Source organism: Manduca sexta, chromosome 23, assembly GCF_014839805.1.
Source record: "Manduca sexta isolate Smith_Timp_Sample1 chromosome 23, JHU_Msex_v1.0, whole genome shotgun sequence".
In the NCBI taxonomy this organism is placed as follows: Eukaryota; Metazoa; Arthropoda; class Insecta; order Lepidoptera; family Sphingidae; genus Manduca; species Manduca sexta.
Genome location: NC_051137.1, coordinates 13590451 through 13617255, shown reverse-complemented (window position 1 = coordinate 13617255; position 26805 = coordinate 13590451). Strand labels below are relative to the sequence as shown.

General features: G+C 36.4%; 1 protein-coding gene across 1 annotated transcript in view; it reads right to left on the bottom strand.

Moving 5' to 3' along the window:
* Positions 1-24522, bottom strand: part of LOC115445344 (laminin subunit alpha-1) — a 162586-nt gene extending 138064 nt beyond the window's left edge. The window contains 1 exon segment of the mRNA XM_037441751.1: positions 24178-24522. Within this exon segment, the coding sequence (XP_037297648.1) occupies positions 24178-24259 (82 nt within the window). The 5' untranslated portion in view covers positions 24260-24522.
* Positions 24523-26805: the final 2283 nt, after the last annotated feature.

Here is a 26805-nt window from a genome sequence, read left to right as displayed (position 1 = left end):
GTGTATATCCCATTCCAAGAGGCCGGCATAATTGTGTCGACTGCCGAGGAATAATCATCTTGTCAGTCGAAATTATACAGGACCCAACTTCACTCACCATCAGGTGCAGTGGAGTTAATTAAAATTAAACGTATGAAAAATATGCATAATATTGTTTGCACTATCACAGTATGCCACTAGCCACTATATATTCATCCTGTCACTCCAGTTTGTATAAGCAGACGTAAACAAGATAAGCGTTGTTAATTATTACACGTATTGAATAATTGCGTGGAATGGATAGCGTCGAACCGCCGGCCGTCGACCAGTTTTAAAGCCTGTTGCAACTGAGATACTGCGGTTGGCAAAGAGTTACTGCCCGGGGTATTATGCCCATTGAGAAGATGTCTCTAAGGGGCTGTTACTCGATTTCTGAGTGCTGGTGATGCTGTACTTGGCAAAGGAAACCCACTGGATCTGATAAGCGAAGTGGAGTCCAGATTGAGTATTGATTGATTGAACTTGTGATAGAACTGGAATGGTAAACAATAAATTTGGCAAATACTGTACTAGTGGCGCACACCTAAGAAGTTTTGTGTAAGGATTTTGAACGTGTGAAGGTGAAATGTGGAGTCTCCCAATTCATACTAGGCGCGCATGTTAGTTTAAGGCCTAATACTTCTCAGTAGTAGAAGAGGTCCGTGTCCAGCCACTGTTGGGACAATATATAATACAAGAGTGATATTATTATTACATTTATACATACATCGAGTAAATAGTAATCGTCGATTATTACTAATATAAACGCAAAAAATGGAACTACCTCGGTAGAGCTTTCACTAGCTACCTAAGTGTCGACCACCTAAAGAAGAAAGGCAAAAAGAAACTTCGGACTGACTTTTTATAATTAATACAAAACTTTATGCATAATGATTCCTTATGTTTACGCGAAAGTTAGACTTCCAAATAAAACTATTTTTCGGACTTTAACGTTTTTTTATATGTTATTCCATATGTTTTTCTGTTTTCTTTTATTTCGAGGAAGGTATTTTGGCTATAGCCTCTGTCGATTCTACATAACTTAGTCTATGGGCGAGTAGATTTACATCGCTATACGGCTCGCGCCGTCGATTTCCATGGTTTAATATTGACGACCAACGTTACCATTAAGCGACCGCTTGACTCAACTACAACCGTTTAACTGATATTTTAATGGTAAAGTGTAATCTGGATTATGGAACACGTGTTAAAGATGCTTTCAGATGGACTTTTTACAATATACTTCTTGAATAGGTGAAGGCATCTTTTTTGTTATTGCTTTGAATGACGAGACGAGCTTGCCGTTCGCCTGACGGTAAGCGATACGACTGCCAATAACAGTAGAGACACCATCCGACGTCTTGAATTACAAAGTATTGTTTGATATTCCACGGCGCTCGCCATCCTGAGATGTTAAGTTTTACTATGTCCAGTAGTTACACTGGCTATCTGGATTCTTACTTACTTGCGTAATTTGTGAAAGATATTGCGATGTTAGAAGTGAACGTGGTACTTTTGAACGGTTTTGGATGTTTGGCATGCAATTAGGCTACGATCTATAAACATACAAGGTATTTTTAACCTAGAAAAGTATTCAGCGAAACTTTTGCCCTAGAACAGATTTTCACCCTTATAGAGTCGCAGTAGCGAAGGTTCTATAAAGCCCGATTCCTGCCGGCTTCCCTAGATTTGCAGACCGTATTTATACATATTAGTACCTATATGTTGTGTCGTGTTCCCTTTCGAAAATTTCACCTCTTGCCACTATAGTGTCGTAAGCAACACTAAATTTAATAATTCTACGTTCAGCCAAGCCCATTTTCAACCCTATAATATGATATAATTAAGAATATATCTCCACATCCCTCAAAAATCCTATTTCAAATTGACAAACAAATTCTAATCTGTGAACAGAAACCAGATTCCCTTAAATCGTCGTAAACATAAAATAATAAACGTGTAATAGTACCATGGGTAGCATTTAGTTAATGACTGCCCAATTTGGACCCTACAGGACACGTAAATGTTACATCACAAGACATTTCTTTGTATCTATCAGTTTACGAGCACTTTTATGGTGTACATTTGTGAAGAAATGTCGATCTTGAGTGATGGACAGGCGTGGACTTGACGGGGGGTCAGGTGGGTGTAGCCCTACACATAAGTCATTAGAGTTCAGTGAATGATTTATTGACATAATAATGGGGGTTATGTGCTAACTCCACGCTTGCGGACTAGAAACATAATTCATAAAATGAATAAACAAGAAAAGATTGTATATTTGTATGTTTAAGTTTTCGTAGAAGATCATTTTAAAAATGCCAAACCGATTGCTTAAATTATTTCCTAGTAAAAAGCTATACTGATAGTATGTACATACGGTATGTTTTACGTTAATTTGATTACTTTTACACTAGAAAAACTCTGGCGGGTAGAGCGGTAAGTACCATAATATTATACACGAAAAAAAACTAAGTTAGATATCAAAATAACCTAAAAAAAACTTCATATTTGACTGTTTAGTAGTTTGTAACAACAATTCAGTCCCTCCCCCCTGTGACCATGAAGGCTGCAGTCTTCAAAACATCGGAAGAAAATTATAATACAAAAAACCGCGATAAAATTTTTAGAATAGTTTTATTTAAATGTTTGACTGTTTTTTGTTTAGTATTTTGTCCCCCAACAAACATAACGTGCCTGTCCCAAGTACGATGAAGTTTCGTAGTCTTAAATCAATAACACTCGAATGCTTTAAATAAACTATAAAAAGTCGGTGTTATTGATGTTCCGAGACAGAGACCCTCATCATTCATTATGGAATGTCACAAGTAAGGAATATTTAAGAAAAATAAACTACATCTCTTTTTAGAAAACTACCTAAATAAAGAGGTAAACGTTATTATTTTTTGTTATTTATTTATGTCATAGTATGGGACATTAGAAATTTAGAAGAAAAAAACACTATTTTTTAGAAAACAACCTAATATAATAAAGATACGGATCGAATTGCGGCGATAGCCTATTTGGTTGTGGAACCGACTGCCGAGACGAATGTCCGCAGATTCAAAACCCAAGGGCACACACCTCTGACTTTTCTAAAAAAATATGTGTGTATACTTTTTGAATTATCGCTTGCTTTAACGGTGAAGGAAAACATCGTGAGGAAACCTGCATATCTGAGAAGTTCTCTATAGGAATTTCGAGGGTGTGTGAAGTCCAATCCGCACTAGGCCAGCGTGGTGGACTAAGTCCTAATCCCTCTCACTAGTAGAGGAGGCCTGTGCCCAGCAGTGGGACAGTTTATAATACAGGGCTGATGATGATGATATACTAAGGATGTAAAATATTTTTTTTTATACCTACGTCATGACCGCTGCTCTGCCAATAAATAATGGTTAATCCATGAACTCCTGTGTATTCTAAGCCCTGTGTTTATTCAGCCAGCATGGTCTATGCCATAATGCATACAAGTACCGCGCAATTCCGAAAGTAGGCAAGATAACAAGCTCATTGCGAGCTTATAAATGAACTCCTCTAAACAGCAATAAAAAACCAATTGTATTTTTTTTTCCTCTTTATCATGTAGTCTATACCTTAAACAGATTTTGAAAAGAGCAACATCAGAATTTCTTGCCCGTTCTCTGGTGAGAACTGCTGTCCAAACTGGTGGTAGAGTTAATATTAACGGAATCTAAATAATGTATAACATTTTACAGGTTCAAATAAAGCATTTCATTACATTGCATTTACTTTGCAGGTGTAGCGACAACTTGTCACATCTCTGCATATCTTGTAAAGATAAAGGCGTATCTTGTATAACACTTCCAAGCGACAAAAACATACAACTGTGAATTGAATGCTTTGTTGACGTTTCTTTTGGGCTTATAAGTCGTCTTAAGCCTTTGTAATCCTCTTACAATGGCTCAAAATTGATTCCGAATAGGGATGTGATAGATTGCCGGATTAGTTGGTAACAACGGCCAATCGGACTATTTTTTATTAACGGGATTATTGCAAAACTGAATGCCTGATTGTTAACTTTAGAAACCTTGAATATTTTTATGAGTGTTCATACTTCGGAAATGGCGTAAATGGTGTGTAGTACTTTGAAACCCATTTAGGAAATAGGGGAAAATAGCATCGGACGAATGCCCGCTGATGCCATTTAAAGAAAAGATAATGGTGTTTGAACAAATATCAATCACATTATTTCGTATTTCAGACGTTTCGCTGTTGTTAGTGCTGTGTTTAATAAGACATATATGTTAGGATAAAATATTCTTATGAGGGTATTTGTGGCACCTTTTGTTATAAAAACACTGAGCGTTTGACAGGTTTGATAGGCCAAGGCAGTTGGCCATTGACTAGTCGTATAAGTCGGTTGATTGGTGAAATATTGTTGTGGTGGGACATATACCATCCACATGTAAAATTCCTCAAAACTGTATTTTCATTTTGTTTTTTTTTTTCCTTTTTATATAATTTTTAATATTAAGTTTTATTTACTGTAATTTATGTTTACCACTCAATCTGTGGCCAATAAATGTTTTTTTCTTTCTTTCTTTCAAATATTAGCGAAAGTAATTCGGTACTCAGTGATAGTTCTTTCTATTTTAATAGCTTCAGTTACCAACAATATTTAAGAGCGTTTTTACGGTTCTGCCGGATGGTGGTACATCTCTAATGCCAATTGAGTTATAAATTATGTAAATATTTAAAGATTTATTCCCTGACAACATTTATGACTTTAATACGTCGTATAAAATAACAAATCTACCCAAATAACAAATTCAATGATAGAATTCACAGATAAAATCTTTGATCCACCAACTCCAAGTAACATCGGATGACTCTCTTTGTTTTCCTTTATTTAAAGTTCTGAACCGCTCGAATGCATGATTGTAGAGTCCTCTAATGCTATTATACTAAAACTCAGTTACTAGAAATCAGTATATTATAAAGCTTTACCCACGTAAATCCCGACCCTCAAGATTTTTGACAACCACGCGACATCTACAACAGTTATCGTTATATTTCAGTCAATTTACATAAAATCGTAATGTACTATTGACCTAAACATTCCTCAAGAATTGGACTATCTAAGTAAAAACCGTACAAAAATACGTTCACTAGATTTTGAGAAAATCAATCACATACAGATAGCTAGCTTTTCAGGACTTTGTTTTACAATATGTATAGACAGAATGTCAATTTTTTTTTCATTTTTTTTAATGGGGCTCCACTGCAATTATGGTTAAACGGAGTGGGGCTCCGATAGAGAATTAACAGACAAGAGTCGCTTATCACTCGCCAGTCGACACAATTATGCCGGCCTGTCTCCAACTGGATATACACAGGCTGATCCTCGTACGTGAAGATATTTAAATCTCATCAGTAAGATTTTAAAATCGTTAATTATGTCGAGACTATCCTAATCATCATCAGCCAAAATCCACTGCTGAACATAGGTCTGCCCTAATGATTTCCTGACGGACCTGTCGAAAACAACCTGCATTCAGCGTGTTCCTGCGACTTTTATCAAGACGTCTGTCCACCTGGCAGGTAGACGTCCAACACTATGCTTGCCGGTACCTGATGTTGTTAAACTCTAATAGAGTTCTGAACTTCTTAAACTTTAATGGAGTTGTGAATGGCCACACGCATTGTTAATCGATGTATATCGGTGCAGTGCGCGTGCGTCTGTTTGTACACCAAATATTAGACATTCGTTAAGGCGATGTAGGGGAGAAGCGGACGCGATTCATCCAACTATATATTTTTTTCTGATTCAACAATGTATGCTGGAATCAATCCTACATGTAGAGATTAAAGACACAGAATGGACTAAACAATATCCTGCTAAGATCGAACACTTCTTACCATTGGTGGTAAGTTTTTCAAATACGAGTCAGCCTGGTAGGTATCACGCAATGTCTATATTTGCCGGCAAGTGTGTAGTCACTGTTGTGTTCCAGTTTGAAGAACTTTGTAGCCAGTGTAACAACTGGACATAATAAGACGTAACATCTCATGTCTCAGGATGGCGACCGCAGTGGAATACCAAACAATACTTTATAATTCAAGGTGTTGGGTGGTGATTTTACTGTTTATGGGCGGTTATGTCGCTTACAATTACGGGAAAGGCAAGCTCGGCTCTTCATAAAAAAAAATATATATAGGAAGGTTGTGTGGCTAATACCAATCACTTTCCCGGAGGGTTATCTACAAGATGAGATTTATGTCTAACAGGTCACAGAAAGCGGGATCTTAATGGCGACTGTCAGTAACAAACATTTATATTTCCGACATATCTCTCATACTGCATAAATGATTATTTTGTAAGTATTAAAAAAGTCAGAGGTGCCTTTGGGGTTTGAACCTGCGAACATTCCTTTCAGCAGTCTGTACTACACCCAAAAAAAGCTATCACCGCTTTTTGTTGAGAAACCCGTTAAATATGCGACCAGGGGCCTTAGTCTCTATCCCGCACGTTATTTTGACAGTGCGTAACAAGCACGTAACACAACGCATCATGTTTAGGACTATCGAAATTTGGCTTACAGAATACCATTCCACGCACATTTCTCGAAGATAACATGACATGGCCGCGTTACGCGTTCACACTACCATACAGAATAAGGGCCCAGTACGACATTCAACCCGCTATGTCCTACAACTTAGGCCGATAACCGGCCAGTTGGTATGCGGTATGCTCACAATGCCTTCGACACCCAAACCTCTCGATACGGTTGTTCGGGTTCCACCAAATTGCATTAAATATTCTTGTAAAAGGAATGTTCTAGATCAAATATTAAATTCGCTAAACTTGACGAGGACGTTTGTGCTGGTAAGTCGCGAGTCCGTCTGCGTAGGTACGGCCGGAATGTCTATTTCTACCGTCGGGCAGCAGTGTTCATGCACCAATTTGTTCTGGTTTGAAGGATATTGTAGCCAGCCGCCAGTGTAATTGCAGGGAATTATGAAACTCTAAAAAAGCGGCGATAGCCTAGTTGGTTGTGGAACGGACTGCCGAGACGAATGTCCGCAGGTTCAAATCCCAAGGGCACATACCTCTGATTTTTCAAAAAAGTTATGTGTGTATTCTTTGTGAATTATCGCTTGCTTTAACGGTGAATAAAAACATCGTGAGGAAACCTGCATACCTGAGAAGTTCTCTATAGGAATTTCGAGGGTGTGTGAAGTCTACCAATCCGCACTAGGCCAGCGTGGTGGACTAAGGCCTAATCTTTCTCAGTAGTAGAGGAGGCCCGTGCTCAGCAGTGGGCAAGTATATAATACAGGGCTGATATTATTATATTATTATTATGAAACTCGGGCATCTTAGGTCTTAGGGTGACGAGGGCAGTGCAGTCCACGCAGTACTTTGTAATTAAAAGTTCTGTATGATGTTATAGTAGTAATAGTAAGCATTATGGCCCATAAACAATAGTTTATGAGCAGTCACATTGCTTACCATCATACGAACGATATCGTCGTCTCGTCATTCCTTTGCAATAAAAAAAAGATAGTAAATTTATAAAGGTAATATTCACGAGTAATACCATTTATGTATTCCTCTCCAATACTAAGCCAATGAAGTATTAAGTACTCCGAAATACTTATCACCTCATCGGCTCAGTGGGCTTCACGAGTAATACCATTTATGGATTCCTCTCCAATACTAAGCCAATGAAGTATTAAGAACACCTGTACTAAATACTTATCACCTCATCGGCTCAGTGGACGTTTTAGTTAACCATCAGGTCTCAAGTTCGAATCCTAAGACAGTATCAAACACTGAAAAAATTATAAAATATGGTTATAGACCTCTAAAAGCCAAGACAACACAACCATTATTCTAAAATTAGTCACAAGAATTCCACGCGAAAGAAACCAAAACAAAAGCAAATCATAATATGATCACACTTCTAATTAAATCATCAAACGCATCAGTTCAAAATCCGACTAGTTGAAACGTCATTGGATGGGAGAGCGGGGGGTCAATTAGCCGCCGGGACGAGAGAGGGATAATTGGGCCCGACCGGTTCCAAAGCGTTCAGCTTGAAGATGCAGCCTTGTGCGTTTACGTAAGGTTACATAGGCGTTTGTGGAGTGAAATTTGAGTCCTTTATTTACTTTGAAGTGAGGTCTAAATTAGCAAGAAAACTTGCTGAAGTCGACTCTCGCTAGTAGTCTTTAACGTGTAATTACGGCAAGCTGCTTAATTTTAAAACTCGCAGGATTTGTGGCCAGTCGCTTGTGTATGAAATGATTGAGTGCCTCTAGAATGAATATTTGCATGTTCTTGTGCAATATATTCCTGCAAGAACTTGCTAGTTCACACGTTAAAACTAAAATAGTTAAAGATCTTAATGTAATTTCTAAACAAAGATCTATAAGTAATTGTAATGTTTTTTACTAAGGAACATGATCATCACAACTAGCGTATATTCTGCTAAGAATCGGTTGTGGCTTAAATCCTTAGAAATATGTGACTAATATTTTTTTTTATAAGCAGCAGTATTATTACAGTTTCTGTTTTAGAATTCTAGAAATAAAATCGGGTTTGCACTTTCTAATTTTCACCGCCATATATTGTTTTTTTTTCCTTTTTTTATACTTACACAGCAAAATTACTCCGCTGCACTTGATAGTAAGTGGAGTGGGTTCAAATAGAATGTCTACTGACGAGAGATTATTACCCTTCAGCAATCGACGCAATTATGCCGGCCTGTTGGAACTGAAAATACACTGGCTGATCCCGGAACGCTATACTCTTACGTGAACTATGGCACGTTTTAACACCTTGAGTGCGGTGGTCCTATACGGGCGGATATAAAATATATCCTACCCCTAAGCAAACTTCTACCCGTTGGGAAAAAGAAGCTACTGTGATTTAAATAAAAAGAAATATCACTGACTACAGAAACACTCACAAATATTTCACTAACCAACCGACCAGTACAACTATCAACTACCAAAGGCCCCAGACTGTCAAGTGTCGACGCTGTTTTTTTCCCATACTGGCACTATCCTTTGGGACAATTTTGCCAACGTCAAGTAAGATGGATACACTATAAACTTCTTAAGAAAACGATGTCAGAATTTAGATGACGTCAGTGTGGTCAACGCAACGCTCAGTGTATTTTTTAGCAAAAAATGTCACAAATACTCTCACAAAAATATTTTTTAACAATAGTACAATTAAATAATACTGTAAGGGTTCCATGTGAAGTACAGAACCCTAAAATGACATAAAAACCAAGATATGAAACGAACCGTACAAACACGATTCCCACATAAACCAATGAATACGATTATAAATAAAGTATCGTAACGACATCGTATAGGCTGATTCACGCGGCCCGCTGCCCTGACACGACGAAAATAACAGAACGACACGCATTGTCGCTAACAAATAGAATACGGACGCGTGGGAGGTCACTACGGCGGAGAAATTAATCGATTCGAATGCTGAATCGATTTTGGTGTGTGAGTGGTATCGATTTTCATTTTTGTCTAAAATTATAGTTTAAAATCAAATCGAAACGAATGCTGAATCGATTTTGGTGTGTGAGTGGTATCAATTTTCATGTTTGTCTGAAATTATAGTTTAAATTGAGTAATGAAGATAGAGACAGCTTAGAATGAAATCAGAATAGGACATAGGATAAATAAAAATAAGAAAACATCATCAGATCAAATATTCTATTAAATAAATATATTTTCATTTATTAATATTTTGTGAACACATTCCATTAGTCTAGAATTTTTATATTTGCATAATTATAGCTCTTGTTAAAACTGAAAAGAAATAATAAAGTGTCCAGAAATATTCCTTCTCCCTTACGATGTCCATGGAAGCCGTGGTTCCACAAAAAATACTACAATATATTTAATCTAGTAATAAAGTACACTCAATCGATTATAAAAAAATTGCTACCGAAATCGATTTTTCAAATAATCGATTTGAAACAGCCGACATGTCTACATAACAGCACAGTCATAAACCCCTTTATCTCAAAGAACTTGTTGCTGATACTATTAAAGCTATCTTAGGATAACAGCTACAACCGATTAGGAAACAGATTTAAGTGACTCGTATTGCTGTCCCCGCTTTGACAAGTTTAGATGTACTTTTACTAGGTTCTTATTTTTTGATATGGGCACGGCAAAGTGTGCACCTCATGGTAGGTGGAATAGGGTCTAATATGACGATTGACGAGAGATGATTACCCCTCGACAGTCGACACAATTGTGCCGGCCTATTGGAACCAGATACACAGGTTGATCCCGGAACTTAACACAATTACATGGGGAACTATGCCCATAAACAGCAGAAACACCACCCAACACCTATAATTACAAAGTATTGTTTAGTATTCCACTGCGCTCGCCATCCTAAGACATGAGAAGTTAAGTCTTATAATTATGTCCAGAAATTACACTGGCTACGATGTTCTACTTCGGTATTTTAATCCGTTCTGAAGTTTCTGCATTTACTTCAAAGAAACATACGAATTTATAAATAATATATCCAATTGATAAGAACATAGATCTATTTCGATATTCGCAATTTGCACCTCTGTCCACCCCACACAAGCGTGACTAATGTTTATGCTTCATACCTCACGACACAACTAAACGATTTAAATCCATAAATCAATAGTAAAACAACGACAATTTTATCTGAAAATTATTTTCTAACGTCGCGAGGGTAAGTGACCGGTGATTCAACGTCTACGCATAAAAAAAGCACAAAAACCCACCACCGCAATTAACTTTGTACTCTATAACAGCATAATAAAGTTCTTTATGCTACAACAATGGTGTCCACATAGTGCTTTCTAGAACAATCTAGACGCGGTACTATATCGGTTGTGTCCCTACATCGGGCACTATTTATTCCGGCTCCCTTTAGCAGCTCATTGAGCAAATCTGAAGGGAAATCATAACTCAACGGGTTTCCTATTCATGGAAACGTCTGTCTCGCTTCCGGCTGATTGATTCGCGACGCGTTCAAACATTTTCGACTTTGTGAAGCGATGAAAACCAAAATCAGGTTGATTTTGACGATGTGTTTACCGTTTATCCTGTAAACGGCTTGGTTACAAAGTGTGATACGACGAAATTTTATTTTTAGAGGTGCGAATAGGATGTAAGTATACAAAAAAAGGTATACACAATCTATAATTAAATAATGTTCTCCCCTGTCATGTCGGATTACCGTCTCACCGGACTGTGAGAGTGAAGGAACAGAGAGTGCACCTGTGTATTGCGCACACACTTGTACACTATATAAACACTATATATCCAGCATACCTGGAGGTGTCCGTCGATATTGACCGCCGTGGCCGAAATTCAGTTAGGATGGATTCATTCAATGTGCATCGAGAACTGGATTCAATCATAAATCATAGTTATCAATCTAATATCACAATAAAATAATAATGCTATAATAAAAATAAAAAAAAAGTCATCGATTGCGAATACAGTTCAATTTATACCCCAAAAGGGTAGACAGAAAACAAAGACAAAACCAATTAACTAATCGCAAGGTAATATTAATAAATTCAACACTAATACATCAATTAATTTGCCACACCACGACGGTTGTAATCTTAAGCTAAGAGATCTATTCACATACCCCTAATCTAACAACAGAGCTTTATAGCCCGGACCAGACTCTTGGACCTTTCATCTGAATGAGCGTCTATGTTAGAACACATCACTTACATTACCCAGACGGCAAGCGTTAATTGATTCGCTGTTAATTTATTTTAGTAAGTTACCACGTTTTGCTAACAAGGGTGTTTGTTTTTATATTGTTTAGTTGGTTTGTACCTGTTGTTATCTACTTTTTGACCGACATCAAAAAAAGGAGGAGGTTATCAATTCGAAGTGAATTTTTTTATTGTTTGTTACCTCAGAACTCGCTCATTTATGAACCGATTTGGAAAATTCTTTTTTTATCCGAAAGAATATCTCTCCAGATTGGTCCCATAGATTTTTTTTCAAAATCGCTTCAGTAGTTTAGTTTTAAAACTAAAAAAAATAGAATAATTATGTCGTCCAAGAAAAAGAAATCGCGAATTTAGCTTTCCTGTCACGTTTAGTTATGTTTTTGCATTGAGTTTTTTTTACGTTTGTTAGCCTGGATAGGGGCGGCTTATACAAACACTGGACTTTTGGGTGACCGCTTTAGGCACTTGCAACCCTCTTTAGACGCTCGCGTACTACTGAGGGCCTTAACAATGATCAGGTGTTTTTTTTTTTTTATATATACGAGAAGTGCCGATGTCGACAATTCTGCCAATGTCGAATGTGCGATGAGTACTCGTGTGTGTAGTACTCTATGGATTAAAACAAAAAGCATTGCGTTTAGAATTTTAGTCTTGAGTTGGTTTACTCCATTTAAAAATGAACTAATAGGAACGGAACTAAATGATAACGGAACGGTTGGTATGTTAAGGTCTTATCCACCAGGTAACTTATAAAACAGTTAATAGATACACATTTAATATTGAGAATAAAGCTATTCTAAAATTATCTATTACATTAGCTGAAGTGATGGATCAGTATGTAAGGTCTGTGTCCTATCTTCGATCGGCCAATTAACATTAGAGTCCCGTGTGACCTATTTTATATATATAACCTACCCCATAATGTATACCCCATCAGGCTGTGGAATGGGTTGCCAGCATACATGTTTCCTCCTTGCTATAACTTGGGGTCCACAGAGAGCAATTATGCAAGCCGATATGACTGTGCCAACCGTCCAGAGAATGCTTTAACTTGGGGTCCTTCAAGCGGAGCGTAAAGAAGCAATTATGCAGGCCGGCATGACTGTGTCGACCGTCCGAGGATGCTTGTATCTTATGCCGGCCGGCTCTTCCTTTGGGTTTCACTTAGTGTAACATCAGGAGCAGGGAAGCAACTTTGCCGAACTCCGATAAAAGAAAATAGAGCGTCATGTTGACATTGCGTTACTAAATGAAACCACATACTCGTCTTCACCTTTGCTTACATTGTGCCAAAAATCATCATAAATCCTCGTCTTAGTTGTCTAATTTTTTTATCATTTTGTAGTTTAATGCGAATATGGCGTGTGTGTGAGTGTATTTCTGACTGAAAGTATTATGTTGCCGCTGTAACGAATTTTGTTAGGGTAGTAGTAGTGGCTTTAGCGCGCGTAAAATTATGACTTTTTATTAATATTTATTTTGTTCGAAACTTACACTTTTTTATTTTACACTAGATGACCCGGTGAACTTCGTATCACCTACATACATTTATTATTATTATTCATCGTGGAACGCAATTTTGCCAAACCAATACGTACGTTATCATTATCTGTCTCTCGTTAGTCCACAGTACGGCTTGCACGTGAAGAAGCTCGTCGCACATTTGATTAACTTCGACAATCTAAATCATCTTCTCCGTGGCATTTTGCGACGATAACATTAAATAAAGTTATCGCGCACTGGCAAATTGATGATAGATTTTAATAATAGTCTTGAAATTTATTTATTTATTTTCTATTTTTGAGAACCTACTGACACTTTTACACTTTATTTGTATCTGAAATGTTTTGTATTTGAACAAAATAAACCAAAGAGATCGGACCTCACACTACAGCTATGAAACAGGCAAATTTCTGAACGCACAAGTGCTTTAATTTAATAACATTGTCAAAATCACTCTGTATGTGACGAATCAGGTGACAAATATTTATTTCTAAAAAGACAAAAGACATCAAATGTTTCCGCGCTAGAAACATTTTGTATTGAAAACTTAAATTGTCGTTTTAAGTATTTTCCGTTATTTATTATTTATGTTTCTCACCGTTTAATCCATCCCTGGACTTCCACAAATAATTCAAAACCAAAATTAGCCAAATCGGTTCAGCCGTTCTCGAGTTTTAGCGAGACTAACGAACAGCAATTGATTTTTATATATATATAGATGTACAGTTCAAGTATCTTATTGTAAAGTGTTATTTTCAAGTTGATAAGTATGTGGTTTCATTTAGTAACGCGATGTCAATATAACCCTGTATATTGACCTAAACAGTTAAAATATTTCATAGTACACGGACAAAAATCAGCTACATTTCAACAAGTTCATTTAGCATATTCAAGTGTATGTCATAATCGAGGTCCGTGTAAAGGTTGGTTTACATGCGTCCATTACGCGTCCATTAATGGCTGACAGTTTGACAGCGCTGTGACAGCGACGGTGACGGACCGAGAAATGTGTTCGAATCAGTTCGGATTCAATGATTGTAATGGATCTGGATGGTGTGCGGTTTGGGGTTTCTATTTGATTACCTTTATGGTATGGTGCATTCCTTGTTTCAGGAATAACATGCCTATAATATGACAAAGCGTTTTACATTGATGTAGTTGTTTTAAAAGTAAGGTAAAAATTCATATCTCTAACATGTTTCTGAAGTTGACTGGTTGTATACATAATAGCGATCATGGCTTTATCCTAAGTGTAATCATAGTTGTATCTAGAGTGATCAAGATTACTCACCATTGAGTTACTCGAACCGTAGATGTAAAATTAAAATAAGTGTAAGTTTCGAACGTAATAAATATCAATAAAAAGTAATTTTAATATTACACGCTCTCATGCTACTATTACTAATTTAAGAGAATTAGTTGTAGCGTTAACAACATACTATAATTCAGAGAAACACTCACGCACACGCTATATTCACACAAAAATTCAGGAAATTAAATTGGGATTATTGGTGAAAATATTCGTTATTCACAGAATTATTGGCACAATGGTAGCAAAGGTGAAGATGAGTATGTGTTTTCATTTATTAACGCAATTCCCAAATGACCCTGTATACTAAATTTTTTTGTAATTATTAGTTTAAGCATCTGCAATTTAAAAAATCACCACTCAAGTGACCCTCTCAGTAAAATGGTGAAACAATTGGTCACCTTCCCCGAAGTGTCTACCTGCCCTTAACAATGCGGTGAATTGTGCCTCGTCATGCCCAAAGGACCGTTACCTTCGTTATGATTGAGCGGAGTAATGTTAAGCATAATAATACGCGGAACGTCTTGAGACGCGTGTCCTAAGTAGAAGCAAAATCTTGAGCTTCAAATTAAGGATAGGTGGCAAAGTATTCATTTGTAGACAATCGAATGATGTTTATTTTGCAAATATTTTTTATACGTGCATACCAAAATGACTACACTACACCTGACGGTAAGTGGAGTGGAGTCCAATAGTATGTTGACTGATAAGATATGATTACGCCTCGACAAAATTATGCCGTTAAAATTAAAATACTTTTCGGATTTTATCAGCATTTAATTTTAAAAATTGCATCAACCGTGATAAAATCCGAAAAATTATTTAATTTATAGTCGAACATTCGCGTAAACATAAGAAAACAATTATGCCGGATTGTTGAAACCATATAAACACAGGCTATAGATATACAGGATCATTTTCATATTGCGTTAAAATTAAGCCATATATTATTGTACTAGCCGTGTTCGCGACTTCGTCCGCGTGGATATCAGCGTGTCACAAAGGTTTTCCCGCGTAATTCCCGACCTACGAGATTTTTTACAACCACGCGACTTCTTCAACAGTAATTGTTATATTTTAATCAATTTACATAAAACCGTAATATACTACTAACCTAAACATTCCACAAAAATTGCACTATATTTTAGTAAAAACCGTAACCAAATCCATTCAGTAGATTTTATTAAATCGATCACATACAGACAGACAGCATTTGAGGACTTTGTTTTATATGTAACTAGCGACCCGCCCCGACTTCGCACGGGTGCAATGCTGATACTAAATACACTACAGAAAAACTGTGAACGTTGTATATAAAACATAACTGCCCGCTCTAGCCTGGCACGGGTATAACATAACAAAATAACAGTATTTCTCCACTATTTAATGGATGTTATTATAATACATATAAGCCTTCCTCTTGAATCACTCTATCTACTGCCGTCACAAACGGTTTCACAAAGTCAAAGTAATAAAGTTTGAAGAGTGAACAATGTTTAAGCGTCTCCCGCATATCTATATATAGCGGCAGTGACGAACGCGGGTCGTAGAGGCGTCGCGATTTGTGACCTAATTGCAGTTACCTGATATTTTGAGCTAGGTGTATTGATAGAGCACTGGCGACGAGACTGCGCGGTTGCCTGAGTATACAAAGATAGAATACTGGTAAGGATAAGTCGATATAAAACGAGACATGTTTGATTTCGAGTACCTTGTCTTCTTTGTCAGACTACGTCGATTATACGAGAATTATATGTTTGATTTTGAGTAGTATCTTGCCTTCGTAGTCGGACACTCTTGTAGTGTTAAAGGGTCCATTTAATTCGATTCCTGCCGGCCTCCCTTGCGTAATTAAAGTAAAATGTAATTATTATTCGATTTGCGAACCGTATTTATGCATATTGGTATCTATATGTTGTGTAGGATTTCTTATCGGCAAATTTATTCGCCACTATTTCTTGATAGAGTTGCTGAGGATGTCGCTATAGTGATACATAGTGGACTGTTTGAAGCAGAATACACAGGCTGATACTGAAACGCGACACTTAGGTGAGCCACTATGGCAGGTCCGGTGGTCGCTATTCGGAGGTATACAAATATCCTACCACCAGAGGAATGGTATGCCATTGTAATAACGATCTTTATTGCTAAGCAGCAACGTGCAAGCACTGTCGTATTCTCGTTTGAGCATCATAGCATTTAGAATTTTAGATGGTGTCACTATCAGTGGCGAAAGATTCATATAAGCCGATTCCTGTCGGCTTGTCTTTATGTAGAAGTAGCGACCCGCCCCGGCTTCGCACGGGTGCAATGCTGATACTAAATACACTACAGAAAAACTGTGAACGTTGTATATAAAAACATAGCGGCCCGCTCTGGCTTCGCACGGGTATAACATAACAAAATAACAGTATTTCTCCACTATTTAATGGATGTTATTATACATATAAACCATCCTCTTGAATCTCTCTATCTATTAAAAAAAACGCATCAAAATCCGTTGCGTAGTTTTAAAGATTTAAGCATACAAAAGGACATAGGAACAGAGAAAGCGACTTTGTTTTATACTATGTAGTGATCATCAGAACAATTTGCAGACCACATTCATGCATAAATCATCGTGAGGAAACCTGCATACCTGAGAAATTCTCTATAGGAATTTTCGAGGGTGTGTGAAGTCTACCAATCCGCACTAGGTCAGCGTGGTGGACTAAGGTCTAATCCCTCTCAGTAGTAGAGGAGGCCCGTGCCCAACAGTGGGACACTATATAATACAGGGCTGATATTATTCATGCATAATAGTACCTATATGCTATGGCCGGTTCTCTTTCGCCACTGGTCTCTATTATTCTTAAGAGTTGTTAAGTTTAGCATCAAGCTAGCTCGTTTGATCATTATAAATAGAATTTGACCTATTACAACTTCCTCTATACTTACCACGGTTTGTTCTAGAAAAGTCTATTTTAAACAAACTTGTTATAAATTTCTCGTCACTTAGTTTCCTCGTGTGTGAATGCTCGCGGGGAAATGTTAAATACAATGGAGTATTTCTGTACACGACTTTGTGTCATATCGTTGGCCTAATGACTAATCGTAGAGTACTGCGTTGAAATTATATTGTCCTGGGTTTAATTCCAATTGGCTCGGTGGCGTAGTTGTACTGCGCGGTCGATAGCGCTCTGAGGTTCTGGGTTCGAATCCCGTGTCGGGCAAAGTGATATTTGAGTTTTTCTCCTCAGTATCAGCCTGGAGTCTGGAATTTATGGCCGATATGGCGAAAAGCTCGACCCCTACCACATCATGGGACGGAACACACTTGGCAAAAAGTAGGTGTCATGGTTACGCCTTTGTATACCGCTTCGGGGATAAATGCGTGATGTATGTGGGTGCGTATAATTCTCAGTTACAATAATTTATTTTTTCGTTTGAAAACAAGGTGAAATTGAGGTGGTGAGGAATAATATAACAGATATAGTGATAGGCCAAACACAGTCGTCCTGAATTCGTTGCCCAGATCATTTTTCTTTTTATTAACACGCTACTTTCAAATTAATGATATTTATCAGAAATTGCTGTTAATTTAATGAGGGTATACTAATTTAATAATTATAAAAAAATATATTTGAAGTTTGAAATTTATTAGAATAAAATTAAAAGGGTTTAAAAATCACAAATCATTTTCAGTTAAAATTACTTTATTTTCTAATCATATCCCGAAGCTTCACAATTCATTGTAAAGTAAATCGTAACTCAACCTAACAAAGTGCTTAATCGATCAACAAAACGTAAAGTGACAGCATATAAACATATTGGTCAGCCGGTGAAGAGCTTTTAGAAAGTGGCAGAATTAATCATAGTTCAACAGCGAGCTGGGATAGGCAGTAATCTAGCTTAGATTTATTACACAGATACTAGACAGCTATACTCTGTGTTGTGCTTACGTTATCACTTTTTATAGGCCAATAAAATTGTCACCTGATCAAATCGCACCCTTAGAACTACTAACTACTATGACTAAGGTGACCTAACTCAAAAAGACTGTTCGTGATTAGAAAAAAATTGAAAGAAATACTTATAGAAGGCAGCAAATTGGGTGTCGTCGAAAGCAAGAATTTCTGTTTCTATTCTATAATTTTGTCTTTTTCTCGTCAAAGGTTTATAGAGCATGCTTTGGAAGATCGATTTTTTTCAAAATCAGAAAATATATTAATCTTGAGTTAGGTCACTTAGTTCTAAGGGTGCGAAATGATCTCTACTGCCCTGCTAACAATCTTAAGTAACGTGAGGAGTATACAGGATACTTTCAAATGCTGGAATAATTATATAAAACTACGGCTCTCTCAATATAGCTATATTTTTATTCACTATAGTAGTTTAGTTAGCCATGAAAAAGGGACCCAAATTTGAACATTAATACCAGATAATTCACAGTATTCAAATCGCAGAACTAACACTTCTGATTCGTAGACCTGTTCCACAGATACAAATAGAGAATAACGAATATTAAACGTTTATAATTACTTTCTCTGCGAGGCCAAGGCCGGTCAGCGCTCCGGTCAATTATCGATAAACAATTGTGAGGAGACCAGCCTGCGGTCTAATTAACCCGTCCCGGGGTCCGAGGGTGTCCGGTGTCGCGCTCACGGTCTACCCGCATTCCCGTATAGGGCTGTAAGTACCGGGATTTATGGTTGGGGAAAAATCATACCGTGAAATTAAAACGTTTAAAAAGTATAATTAGAGTTTATGTTTATGGGTCTGAAATAAAATGTGTCGAGTTGATTGTAATAATAACTTTTATACAATATTATGACATTTATTTATTTAATCCAGTGATAATTCACAATAATATTATTTTGATGAAACGAAATATACTTTATGGCTATGTGAATTATTGTTATTAGTGGAAGGATTTTACAATAACTTGTAAAGGAATAATAATATAAATCTAATCAGCTTGGCGATACAGTATTAAAAATATAATTTAAAAAATATCAAGAACAACGCAAGTTACAATTAATAATACACGATAGTAAAATATCTAAGAATGAAAAAAATCAATGTAATATAAATATGGAAAAATAATAATAATAATCAATATTTGAAAATTTTCAAAACATTGCATAATATTTAAATTAGTGCGAGTTTTTGCACGCATTCATAGCTTTCATTTCATCCAGAGCTTCCTCTAGAGTTAAGAAATAAATTCTCTTGCAAGACAAGTATTGGTTACCGAGAGTTTTCGGTTCATTAATAAGGGACGATGACGCATTGAAATAGCGTCCGTCCCACTGAGCCCTTTGATCTTATTATAGGTAGTGCTAGACTTTAGATTTTTAATGATGACCTCGTTACTGCTTCATTGCTCGTGGTATTTTTGGAATGTTCCTTAGGTGCGGATTAAAATTCCTATTATAATAAATAAATAATATCACCCCTGTATTATAATAAAGGTATATTATGTACTGTCCCACTGCTGGGCACCCCCTCTACTACTGAGAGGAATAATTATCCCACCACGCTGGCCTAGTACGGATTGGTAGACTCCACAAACCCTTAAAATTCCTATAGAGAACTACTCAGGTATGTAGATTTCCCCACGATGTTTTCCTTCATCGTTAAAACAAGCGATAATTCACAAAGAATACACATATAATAATAGAAAAGTCAGAGGTGTGTGCCCTTGGGATTTGAATCTGCGGAGATTTCTCGGCAGTCCATTCTACACCCAACTAGGCTATCGCCAATTAACTCCGATTCCCATAGGCATGTATAGTTTGTTTTTATTTTTCGCATATTCACGAAAATATCTAAGCGATACTTACTCTGGGGTTTATATCCCATTCTTTTGAGGATATATTTGCCATTATTACTTAAATAGAGACTGGTACATTGTATTTAAAGCTATGATGCGACTACAAACATATTTACATTATTCCCATATTTCAACTGCTAGGATATCGGCAATATGGGTGAGTTATAAATACATTGTAAGCAATTATCGCGACTGTATCGACAATGTGCGTTCGACGCGTCCTTTTGTGATAAGCAGTCTACCCTTCTACATTGACAGATTTATCTTAAGATGCTTTATTATTGTTTGAATGTGGAAAATGTTAGGCATACATAGCAAAATAACTGGGCATCTTCAAGTCACGAGTGAAGGTATCTTTTAGGCAAGCGTGCTTCGTAGATCACATCATCACTTACCATCAGGCGAGATAGTGGTCAAAGGCAAGCCTATACATATGCTATAAAAAACAAAACAATATTGATTATTGTGCGTCTGACCATATCGTACCCAAAAAAAGTTTGAGTTGTTCAAATTAGAATCATCAGTGTATTCCTAATTAATTGTTTGTAAAATATATTAATTCATACTTATTATTTTGTATTCTAAAAAAAATATGTTTTAACCGACGTCAAAAGAAGGCTACCAATTTGACGTGTTTTTTTAAGACACGAAGACAAGAGTCACTGAACGAATTTAAAACACCGATAGTAAAAAATTGCGGCGGTTTATCAACACACAATATAAATTAATATTTTTATTCTTATAAACATAACATTTTATTATTTTTACATAGCTTGGTGTTACCAATACTAATCCGACAATAATAACCGACATTGCTCGATTGTCTGCAAATTAGATTCATTATTCAATTGTCATTTGTCATACATATAACATATTTGCTACACTTATATTATGCTTTTTTGCATTGTAAATGTAACTGATTTTATAAATACACCAGGATTTCTCCCTTCATTGATCTTCAGATATTTTAAATATTTTACGGTTGAATGCATTAAAAAACTTAGCGGAAGTATATTTATGTTTTACCCAAACAAACCACAATATCAGAAATTTATATGTAAATTTCGAAGAACCGGGACATTCCGGATACCTAGAATCACGGTGGTCCGGCACGGACAGCCCTGAATGATCCGTTCTCGGAAGCGGCGACAGGGTTAAGATAAATATCACGATCACACCACGCCGAGATCAACCCGAAACTATAGAACTAGTTTTAGTTGGCTTTGGTCAAAGGCGCCAAGTCTGTCACGTCCTTCGCGAGTAAATTTAAAAAAATATGAACGACAGGAGTGTAAATTGAAACCACTGTACATACGTAGGACTTGGCAGTATGGTCGTAAGACTATAGCCAGTCCTCTAAGGACGAAGTAAAAAAAATTGAAACTACTGTGAGGGTTTATATAATACTAGCTTTTGCCCGCGGCTCCGCCCGCGTTACAAAGTTTTTCAGGCTAAAGTTTTCCGTTATTAAATTAGTAGTTTCCCGGGAGCCTATGTTCTTCCCAGGGTCTCAAACTGTCTCCATACCAAATTTCATCTTAATACGTTGGGTAGTTTTTGAGTTTAACACGTTCAGGCAGACAGATGCAGCGGGGGACTTTGTTTTATAATATATTTTTTAGAACTTTTTAAGTGAAACAATCCCGTCATACATCATTCATCAGCGCAGGCAACGGAAGCTCTCAAAACTCATAATTTTCCCCGTTTTTGCAACATGTTTCATTACTGCTCCGCTCCTATTGGTCATAGCGTGATGATATATAACTTTGAGCTCTCCACAAACAAAGGACTATTTAACACAAAAAATATTTTTCAGTTCGAATCGGTAGTTCCTTAGATTAGCCATTACTGCTCCGCTCCTATTGAATATAGCGTGATGATATATAGCCTATAGCACTCCACGATCAAAGGGCTATCCAACGCAAAAATAATTTTTCAGTTTGGACCGGTATTTCCTGAGATTAGCCATTGCTGCTCCGCTCCTATTGGGTATAGCGTGATGATATATAGCCTATAGCACTCCACGAACAAAGGGCTATCCAACGCAAAAATAATTTTTCAGTTTGGACCGGTATTTCCTGAGATTAGCCATTACTGCTCCGCTCCTATTGGGTATAGCGTGATGATATATAGCCTATAGCACTCCACGAACAAAGGGGCTATCCAACGCAAAAAGAATTTTTCAGTTTGGACCGGTATTTCCTTAATTAGCCATTACTGCTCCGCTCCTATTGGGTATAGCGTGATGATATATAGCCTATAGCACCCCACGAACAAAGGGCTATCCAACGTAAAAAGATTTTTTCGGTTTGGACCGGTAGTTCCTGAGATTAGCGCGTTCAAACAAACAAACAAACAAACAAACAAACAAACAAACAAACAAACAAACAAACAAACTCTTCAGCTTTATATAATAGTATAGATAACTTTAGCATGAGTTCGAGTCAAGGCTTAAAGTTATGTTTTTTCTACAACTGAATGGCGTTCGCCTGGATGCGTTTCGGCTGACTACAATACTAGACCCAATTCCAGGTAAATATTGTCAGAAAGTCACACTAAGTTTTTCCCTAACTCGAGTATAGAGACCAGGTAGTGAAAACTCTTATTTTGTATGCTAAATGCTTAATAAGTTTCTAATCAACAGGCATCTAAACTAGAAGACATCTTGCACCGGTATCAAGCATACTTAAATAAAGAGGATCCAAAACCAAGGTTGCATACTAATTATAACTAGATATATATTCAATAATGCACGTTTTACTTATGAAAAACTAAGTTACAATATAATAAATCCATAACAAAAATACATTTAGCACTAATGATTAAAAGCCGGAATCTTTTACCCATAGTATTAAAAAGAAATAACTTAAGTAAATTGTCCTACATTCACGGTTTTATATGCTACATAAAATATTTAACAACCATAAGATACCCACTCATTCAATAAACTACAAAACTGATTATATACAAAGAGGTACATATATATCTATATTTGACAATAAGTATTTTCCATTGTTATAGGCAATATAAAAATAATAATATCCAATGCATTAGAGTTCGCGGACTACCGGCGCGGCAAACAAGTTTTCTTATAATTTTAATGCATAAAAAGGATTTATTGCTGTTTAAAGAATATCGTAAATATTTAACAGCATTTTACACAATGCAATGGTTATTAGTACGTCATAAATTGTAATATTGTTATGTAAATACGTATTTAGCATACATTTACTCTGAAAGTACTTATATTTGACACATGTAATACCGACCTATTTAGATAAATCTATACATCTATAATATTCAAATGATAATAAATATCTAAGTACCTAATTAGTGTCTTCAAAATTCAAACAAAATTATGCCTTTTACGGTTAGGTGTTAGGTTATACCGAATATAAATAAAAGAAATAATAATAGTGGGTAGATTCTTAAATATTTTTTCATATTTAATTTTTTTCGCCTGTATGAGGTAAGTAGGTAGTTGATGTACTTAATTGGTAATAAAAAAATATACCTACCTATGTGATATTTCGGAGTTATTCAAGATCTTTGGGACTTAATTATAAATACGGAATTTATCGAGTAATTATGAAATATATCCTCATTTAAAAAGTAATCTTAAAAGAAATGTTTTATTAAACGTTCATAATGTACCTACCTTCATATAATTATTAACATTTACCACTTTTATTTATTTTTACATAAAAACATTATATACAAAACAGGTACACTGAAAATAATAACCAGTTAAGGTCCCTACATAGTATAGACAACAGAAGCAATCTCACCAGGTTTCTGATGCCGATGCTTCCTGGCCTTGCTGGCGACGGTGGTCACCAGCAGGGCACAGAACAGCCACCACCAGCGCATCTTATTCACCGCCACACCATCACACACACACAATACACACGCGAAAATCTAAACCTTTTCAAAAAACAAACTACGAGTTAATAGCACTTATGATCAAAAAATCATAACTTATTCTCTAAACCAAGTTTTAATCACAGTATCTTGAGTATTGGCTATGTAATACACTTTATTTTAAGGTTATGAAGTGTTAGTGAAAACTTTCACGAATAAATACGCGCGAAAAAGTTTTTCGGGCAGGAGTCGACGCGCAATACACACGCGACGGTCAGGAAACAACTGGTGAGTGGCGATTTTACGATCGGCCGCCGCGCCGGGGTAGCACCGAATCCAGCCGCGGGCTAACCATCCTGCCATTCCTGTAAAAGTTTCCCTATAGAGCCTTAGTTCTTACAGTGTCATTTTAAAACGGTGCAATATTTATAATCATGTTAAAATATCGTGCATTAATAAATTTTCCAATAAATAATTAAAAAAGAAACTATTTTCAGTAAGCTCGAAAGCTTAGTTGTAGATTGTGTCCGCTGCCATATACATAGCAAGCTTACCTTAGGAGTACTTTGTTCAGCCACTCGACGATAGATGGCGCTATAATAAATTTACTGAATAAATGTTTTAGGTTTTTTTTAATTTAATTTATTTCGTATTATTTTCGTTACATCATTATAATATTTTATCTAAAAGTATGATTTATATTTTTTATTATCTTAAAAACTATGAACAGAACGTCCTTCAATACAACTGTATTGCAGGACATTGGCGCTAGGTGATAGGAATATCTAAAGGCCTTTATAAGACAAGGAAAATATGATTATTTGCCGGACGCTGAATTTCTCAACTTCAAGCAAACACTCTCTTGTTTTTTATTAGTAGCCTTCTTGTATTTAGAAATCATCACTTTTAAGGTTCTTGTAAGTCACAGGATCCCACATTTTTTTTTTCTTATAGATACTTACTTTTCAAAATTTTGCTGGTTCCAGTGGACTGTCCGAGCCATCACGGGCAGTTATGTTGTGGTCTCCGTGCCTCTTACGACCCCTATCAATATTATTTGCTTACATTGCAGTGGCGAAGGGTGAATTTTTTCAAAAGATAACTCGAATCAAAAGAAATTGCCCTAGTCATATAGCCGCCAATTTAACAAAAAACAAAAACTAAGACAAACTTAAATAAACCTTAAAGGTAAGCCGGTAGGAATAGGGTTGTATGGACGCTTCACTGACATCGATAGATGAAGTCAAGCCATTTAAGTACTTTACTATCAAATTAGATAAATTATTGTGGACCCCCGCTTACGAACTGTAGACTCCATTTTTTGGTCACGCCAACGCAAACCCTCGTCAAGTCCCCCGTGGACCCCTTTGAGAATTAATGTTGTAGGTGATTCAAGTCTCTTGATTGGTACTTACCTACCACTAAATACCACCTCGAATTTATTATCATTTCGTACTTTTTGTCACTTAGGTAATGAGCATGCTCCATTATGTTTTGGTTTGAAATAAAGTAGGCAGTATCATTACTGTATCTTGGAATGACGAGCGTAGAATATCTTCTTATATAGGAATTTATAATTCGGAGATGTACATCAAACACATACTGTGTAGTTCGTAGTTTATCTATAGTACGACTTTGTTGATCCAAGCGGCGATAGCCTGGTTGAGTGTGGAACGGACTACCGAGACAATTGCTTACAGGTGCAAAACTCAAAGGCGCATATCTGACTTTTCTAAAATTATGTGTCTATTCTTTGCGAAGTATCGCTTGTTTTAACGGTGAAAGAAAACATCGTGAGGAAACTTACATACCTTGAGAAGTTCTCTATAGGAATTTTGCGGGTGTGTGAAGTCTATTAATCCGCACTAGGCCAACATGGTGGTTTTAGGCGTAATCCATCGCAGTAGTAGAGACCGCCTGTGCCCAGCAGTGGATCAGTATACAATACAGGGATATTATCATTATACGAGTTTGCCTATACTCAAATGTCAATCGCCATTTTCCCGCTAGCAATCCGTTGCCGATAGGCTATTGCAGCTATTGCTTTTTCAATTTTGTAATTAATTTATTAATTTCTCCGTTTGTTTAGGAGAACAATGGCAAGTCCCCGACTCCCTGAAGGTAAAATTTATTTGTTTCTGTCAAATTTGAATCAAAAGACGTTTTAATTCGTCCAAGTGTTTTCATTTCTGTTATTGTTTAGACCTTTTGTTCGTTGATTACTTTGTACCTCCCGTGAGGCATTCCACTTAAATGTCTGTTGTTTTGAATCTTAGATATTATAGAAATGTTCTTTGAACTTCGTTGTCACTAACAGAGTATGTACTTATTAGAATTTAAGAAGTATTCCTGATAGAATCAGATTTTTTTGGATAGAGAATAATAAATTAGTGCGTATTACAATGAGATGTTTTACACCGCTGTAGGTGTATTATATTGACTAGACTCTCTTATAGATGCTGATGTATTAATATGATATCTATATTATGATGAACTCCGTAGTACAAAAGGATATAGGTAGGGAGTGGTGGAGATGCGAAATAACAACGCAATAA